A 7,062-nucleotide genomic window follows, 5' to 3' on the forward strand; every position below is an offset into this window, starting at 1 on the left:
CTTGAGAGTCTGAGCTGATAGCTTGTCCTGAGAGAAGTGAGGGGCAGTGGAATGGTGGCAGGTTGCAGGTGGCCCTTATACTAGAGGGAGTGGCTGTCAGGGGAGAGGTCATGAAGTCTCTCCGGTGGGGATCACTAGGACACACCCTAGCCTCCCATGCTGGCAGGGATGCTAACCCTCAGAGGTGCCCCATGAGGAGGAAGTATTCCTGGACTTCGGCCTTACAGGGCTTTATCAGAACAATAAAACCTTGCCTTGAGAACTGTTGGCAGAGGGAGGGGATGATCTGGTGGGCAGGGCAGGGGCTGGGCCACGGGAGTATGAGGACAGGTGGCCAGTAGAAGCAAGCCACAATGAAGGGGAAATGCCTTGCACCTCCTGACCCCACATACTCTAGGATAGGGGCGTAGCGCACCCAGCTGGGGCCACAGGTTCTGGGGTCCAGTTCTACCATTGTCCCTTTCCGGCTATCTGGAGCCAGCACCTCACTCTCGGCTTGCCCATCTGTAAAGTGGAGGAAACGATAGTGTCCACCGACAAGCCCTTGGAACGAATAGCAGACTGCGGATGTACTGAGGACTTGGACTATAACTCCAGCACGTGGAAGGTAGAGGCAGGAGACTTGCTGCAAGTTTGAGGTTAGCTTAGTTGGTAGAATGCTTGCCTGGCCTTAGGAAATCCCGAGGCTCATATCCAGCACTACAGGAAGAGTGCCAGGATCCCAGCAACCAGGACCAGAAAGTCCCAGGGGGTCAAGGTCATCCTCCACCACACAGGGAACTTAAGGCCAGTCTGGGTTACAGGAGATCCTATCCCAAACAAATGAAATCTGGCAGCAAAGCCAAGTGTGGTGTCTATAATCCTAGCATTTGGGAAGTAGAGGCAGGAAAATTACTTGCAAGCTCAGGGGCAGCCTGGTCTGTAGAACAAGACTCTACCTAAAAAAAAAAAAAAAAATCTGTAGAACAAGACTCTACAAAAAAAAAAAAAAAGAAAAAGAAAAAAGAAAAAGATCTGGGTATGACTGGGCATGGTGGCACGTGCCTTTAATCCAGGACTCAGGAGGCAGAGGCAGGTGAATCTATATAAATCTATATATAGAGAGGAGAATCTGGTCTGTAAGTGGGTCCCATGTGAAAATCGCATGACCTGGGTTAGAGTCCCAGCATCCACATGGTGGCTCACAACCATCTGTAACTTCAGTTCCAGGGATCCAACACCCTTTCCTGGCACCCATGTCTGACACATGCATGTGCTGCATACACACAGGAAAACACCCACACATAAAATAAAATTAAGAAGCCGAAACCAAGTCGGTCATGGGTACTGCATGCCTTGAATCCCAGCACTCAGGAGGCAGAGGCAGGTGGATCTCTGAGTTCGAGGCCAGCCTGATCTACAGAGTGTTCCAGGACAGCCAAGGCTACACCCTGTTTTGGCGGGGGGGCCCACCACCAGCAATTTAAAAAGGTTAAGGAGTCCTGAGGAATACCATCAAAGGTTGGGACACACATGTAGGTATTCAAACAAAACCAAAAGTAAAATTAAAATAGAAATAAAGAGTAAAGGAGGGCTGGGGCTAGAGCTCAGAGGTGAACACTTGCTTGGCGTGTGTGGGGCCCTGAGTTCCAGTGCCAGCAACACAAGGAGGAAGGAGAGGGGCTCCCCAAGTTAATAAATGCCTATCACATGACTCAGCATACAGAAGACACTAAGTAAATGTTTGGCCTTACACACTCATTCCAAACATAAATCTAGAGGGCTGAGATTACCCATGGATAAGAAAACCCAAAGTTAAAACAATCCAAAATGGGACAGATGTGCTGAGGCAAACCTGTAAACTGGAGTGAAGGTCATTCTCAGCCACAGTGAGTTCGAGGCCGGACTTGTCCACATGACACCGTGTCAAAAAATAAAATAAAAAAGCTGGGTGCTGGTGGCACATGCCTTTAATCCCAGCACTCGGGAGACAGAGGCAGGTGGATCTCTGTGAGGTCAAGACCAGCCTGGTCTACAGAGTGTGTTCCAGGTCAGACTCCAAAAGCTATGCAGAGAAACCCTGTCTCCAAACAAACAAACAAATATATATATCCTGCCAGGTGGCTCAGCAGGTGAGCACTTGCCCCATGTTCAATTCATAGACCCATACAGTAGAAACAGGGAACCAACTTCCTTACTTCCTTACAAACACACACACACAAATAAGCAAAATCAACATTTTTTTTAAAAAATTATTTATTTGTGTATTTTATGTATATGAGTGTTCTGTCTTCATGTCCACCAGAAGGAGGAATCTGATCTCATTATAGATGGTTGTGAGCCACCATGTGGTTGCTGGGAATTAAGCTCAGGACCTCTGGAAAAGCAGTCAGTGCTCTTAACCACCTAGACATCTCTCCAGGCTCCAAATCAACATTTTTAAAAGGGGCTGGAGAGATCTTGGTGGTTAAGGCACTTGCTGCTCTTGCAGAGAAGGAAGAAATGATGCAATTGGCTCAGTGTCGGTGGCAGTTAACTCAGGCAGTGGCAGGCACCCAGGCTTACTGTGCTGTGCCGTGCCACACCTCACTCGGGGTCAGGCACTGGGTGGCCTTTCAGCCTTGCGGGGCCTCAGCTTCTGGCACACTTCCTCTTGGCCCAGGCAGATTTGCCTCGCAGCCTTCCCCATTGCCCTCCTTGGAGCCAGGCCTCTGAGCCCCCACCCAAGGCAGTAAAGACACCAGGCTGTGTTTACGCTTTATTGTTCACAGTGAAGATAAGGCTCCGGAGCTGAAGAACTAAGCCATAAGGCTGTACACTGGGAGACCACATGGGAGGAGGCACTGAGGAACCGTCCTGACCCTCCATGGAGCCTTCCTCTCTCGAGACAGAAGGCGCTCAGAGCTTGGAGAAGGTGACATTTTTCATGTCCTTCTTCTCCATGGCGGCCTGGACTGACTTGATGATGTCCTGGGTCTGCAGCATGCTCATGTTCCAGGTGGCCTGGACCGAGGGTGTGGGAAAGAGCGGCAGGGCACCGGTCAGAGGAGGTGTGCGCACGCAGGCACGCACGCAAGCACGCAAGCAGCTCCCCGGAGCCAAATTGGGCTCCCTGGGCCAGGAGGGCCACGATTGATGGAAGCGGGCGTAGGCAGGAGGGCCTTACCATGTAGTCGAGGCTCTCATTTACTGAATGGTCTCGGGAGTAGATTAGGTTGATTTTGGATCCCTGCACAGCCACAGGGCTCTTGCTGGAGATCTCAGACGCCAGGGCAAAGGCTGCATTCAACATGACATCTTTATCTGGGAACACACGGCTGCCAGGGAAGGGATCGATGAGAGGGATGGTCTCTCTCTCCCCTATGGTTGGCCAGGTGGCCTCACAAAGAAAACGGGAACCCCAAATGAAGGGTTCAGCCACAGGATGATACTCAGGGGAAGAAATAGCCGCGCTGAGAAAGGCCATTTGGACTCTAGGGTGAGGGTACAGGAGACCACGAAGCCCCTCCCTGGTCTGGACGGCCCTGTGCCCCTCCCTTCCATCCGTCAGTCAGGGTCCTACCTGACCAGCCCACTGTCCAGGGCCTCGTCAGCCATCATCTTTCGGGCGGTGAAGGTCAGCTCATTGACCAGGCTACATAAGGAGAAGGGAGGTCAGGAGCCACTGTCATCCTGGGTCTGACCCCTCCACCCCAGGTCATCATCACCCCTCACCTCTGGTTCCCAATGACCCTGGGAAGTCGCTGCAGGGTTCCCACATCAGCAGCCAGGCCAATGTCCACCTCCTAGGGGGAAACACTGTCTGTCAGCTTCTGCTCTGCGTGCGCTATTGTTTCCCATGCGAGCTCAGAGCATCCTCCATCGTCCGCAGGGGTTTCACCGCCCTGGCTCAGACATCCTCAAGATGCTGCTGCTACCTGGCCCCGCAGCTGGCTCCCAAGGCCCTTTCCAGAACCCTGGGCTCCACTCCACCCCTTACCTTAGATGGCAGCAGTCCCAGCTAACTCACTGATGGGAGTGCCCACAATGCCATCCTCTGCAGCTGAGCCTGCGACCCTTTGGGTGCTGGGCAATGCCAACTCAGAGCTTTTCTTCCATTCGTGCCCTCTACCACTGAGCTCCATATGCCCACAGCACCCGCCCACCTTGCTGCCAGGGTCTCACAGTAAAGCTCAGGTTGGTCCATGTGGTGGCCAGTGTTTACTGCCAACCTGACAGAATCTAGAGACCAGCCTCTGCGGCACTATCTTTTTTTTGTTGTTTTGTTTTGTTTTTTAAGATAGGGTTCCTCCGTGCAACCCTGGCTGCCCTGAACTCACTCTATAGACCAGGCCGGCCTAGATCTCCTGCCTCTGCCTCCTGGTGCTGGGATTAAAGGCGTGCACCCTACTATCTCGACTTCATTAATCGGTGCAGTCAATTGTGGGTGGGACCCTGGCGTGTAGGTGGCTGGGTACCACTCCTCTGACTGCACTCGAGATGTGACATTTCTTCATGCTCTTGCTGCCTTGACTTCCCCACCACGATGGGCTGGAACCTCAACTGTGGGCTAAAACAAACCCTTACTCTGTTAAGGTGCTTGTCCGAATAGTTCATCACAGCAACAGGAAAAGAAACCCTGACAGCCCTCCACTCCCTCTACGGTCCAGGCTGCTGCAGTCTCTGAGGCTGAGTCTACAGGTGTGCCTCTTCTTTGCCGGAACCTTACTTCCTAAGTTCTGGTTCTTTCCTTCTTCCGGGAAACCCTCAAGACCAGCTGCCTCGGCCTGCACTGTTCCTGCTCTTCCCACCCACCGCTGCCCCCACTCTGTGGATGCCTGGCACTGCAAGGGTTCCCGAAGGCAAGAGCCCAGGAAGAGCCTCACCTTGACCTGGAAGAACGCATCCTGGGTACAGTAGCGAATGTCACAGGCAGTGATGAGGTCCACAGCTGGAAGGAAAATGAATGGATAATGACAGGAACCAATTCCTCCTCCCAAAACGTGGGGTCACAGCTGGGGACCGAGTGAAATTAGCAACAGCTGAGCTGAGGTCACTGGGGGTGGGAGACTCGGACGGAGAGACAGAGGGTTAGCGGCCTCACCAAGGGAGGCCCCCTAGTGGTGGCCAGTGGCTATACACTCACCTCCACCAACGCAGCCTCCGTGGATAGCAGCAATCACAGGCTTGGGGCACTAAAATGGAAAAGGAGGGTTGGGGGTCAAAGCTGGCAGAGGAAGGGTAGGCAGAAGGGCTGCCACCCAGCCCTGAGTCACCTTCTCAATGACAGTGAAGGTCTTCTGGAATCTGCTGATGAGGTCACGGAGGTACCACGCTTTGCGGGCCGTATCATCTCCTGGGGGCTGCAGGAGTTTCGCCATGTCCATAATGTCAATACCTGGTGAGAAGGCATGAGGGGGTTACCGAGCTTACTTCCCCAGCCGGGCCTCAGAACTCAGGAGCTGTGGGTCTAACAAACATCACCACAGCAGAGAAAGAAGCTCCCCAAGGTCTCGGGGCATCTGGGATTTCCATGGGGCACCAAATATCTATTTGTTGTTTTGCTTTGCGTAAGACAAGGTTTCTCTATGCAGTTCAGGCTGACCTCAGTCTAGAGTCTCCAGCCTCAGCTTCCCCAGGCCTGGGAATACTACTGACATTCCCAAGAAAGACATTCTCCGTGAATGGTAAACTATTCCCACGCACGAGCTGGTTTGTGGCAGGGGCAAGCACCTGCCTAGTATTCAAGTGAGGTGGGGGGCATGGCCCTGGACTAAAGCATTTGCTTAGAATTCACAAGTGATGACCTGGGGGTGTGGCTCAGCGGAGGAGCGCCTGCCTAGAATGCAGAAGTCTCGGGTTCGTCCTCAGTGTGTTAAAAAAAAAAAAAACAATCCAAATAAAGACAAAGTCCTTAAACCTCATGTCTGTAGCCCAGCACTTGGGAAGCAGAGGTAAAAGGATTGCTTTCAGTTCAAGGCCAGCCTGGTCTACATACTGAGTTCTAGGACAGTCAGGACTACAGAGTGTAAAAGGGTCTCAAAACCACTAAATAAATAAGAGTTGCAGAGATGTCTCAGGGGCTAAGAGAGCTTGTTGCGGTTTTTTTTGCTGGCACCTTAGCAATGGCACCATGATCACCGCCATCCTCCAAGCTTCATCATGCCACCCAAGGAGGACATGAAGAAGAAAGATGCTGGAAAGTTGGCCCAGAAAGACCAAGACCCAGGAAATAAGTCTGGAGGCTAGGCCAAAAAGAAGTGGTCCAGGGATGGAGAGGTAGCTCAGAGGTTAAGAGCATTGACTGGTCTTTCAGAGGTCCTGAGTTCAAGTCCTAGCAACCACATGGTGGCTCACAGCTATCAATACTGAGATCTGGCGCCCTCTTTTGGCCAGCAGGCAGAACACTGTATACATAATAAAGAAATGAAATTTTTAAAAAGTAGTCCAAAGGCAAAGTTCAGGACAAGTCCAACAATCGAGTCCTGTTTACGAGAGACTCCAGATTTCCGGTTCCTTGGCCAGGGCAGCCCTCCAGGACCTACTTAAGAAAGAACTTGTCAAACTGGTTTCAGAGCATAGAGCCAAGTACTTTCCACCAGAAACACAGGGTCGAATTGAGGTGCCTCAGCTGCTGGTGAAGATGTGGGAACCGGCTCAACCAGCTGTACGTTTGGGAAAATAAAATTCTATTAAATACATAAATAAAAAGAAAAAGAGCACTCGTTGCCTCTTTTGGGAGTGGGCACTGGGGTGCGGAAGGGCTCAGTTCCCATCACTGATGTAGTAGCTCACAGCCATTTATAATTTCTTTCCTTTTCCGTGGGGGAGGGTGGTTTGAGACAGGGTTTCTGTGTAACAGCTCTGGCTGTCCTGGAACTCACAGAGACCCACCTGCCTCTGCCTCCTGAGTGCTGGGATTAAAGGTGTATGCCACCACTGCCCTACCCATCTGTAACACATCACTCCAGCTCCAGGACGCTAGGCATGTATGTAGTGCATGAAAGCAAAAGACTCACATGTAAAATAGAAATAAATCTTCAAAAAATGTAATAAAAAGCTGGGCAATGGTGGCTCATGCCTTTAATCCCAGCACTTGGGAGG

At 51.7% G+C, this 7,062-nt stretch overlaps 1 protein-coding gene across 1 annotated transcript in view; it reads right to left on the bottom strand.

Moving 5' to 3' along the window:
- Positions 1-2,724: 2,724 nt before the first annotated feature.
- Ech1 (enoyl-CoA hydratase 1) overlaps positions 2,725-7,062 on the bottom strand; it is an 8,676-nt gene continuing 4,338 nt past the window's right edge. Inside the window, exons 4-10 of the mRNA XM_005371260.2 lie at positions 5,235-5,356; positions 5,105-5,153; positions 4,845-4,909; positions 3,694-3,764; positions 3,542-3,613; positions 3,146-3,296; positions 2,725-2,982 (exon numbers count right to left, since the gene is read on the bottom strand). Of these exons, the coding sequence (XP_005371317.2) occupies positions 2,878-2,982; positions 3,146-3,296; positions 3,542-3,613; positions 3,694-3,764; positions 4,845-4,909; positions 5,105-5,153; positions 5,235-5,356 (635 nt within the window). The 3' untranslated portion in view covers positions 2,725-2,877. The remainder of the gene's footprint in view (positions 2,983-3,145; positions 3,297-3,541; positions 3,614-3,693; positions 3,765-4,844; positions 4,910-5,104; positions 5,154-5,234; positions 5,357-7,062) is intronic.

This window comes from Microtus ochrogaster, unplaced genomic scaffold (genome assembly GCF_000317375.1).
Source record: "Microtus ochrogaster isolate Prairie Vole_2 unplaced genomic scaffold, MicOch1.0 UNK103, whole genome shotgun sequence".
Classification (NCBI taxonomy): Eukaryota; Metazoa; Chordata; class Mammalia; order Rodentia; family Cricetidae; genus Microtus; species Microtus ochrogaster.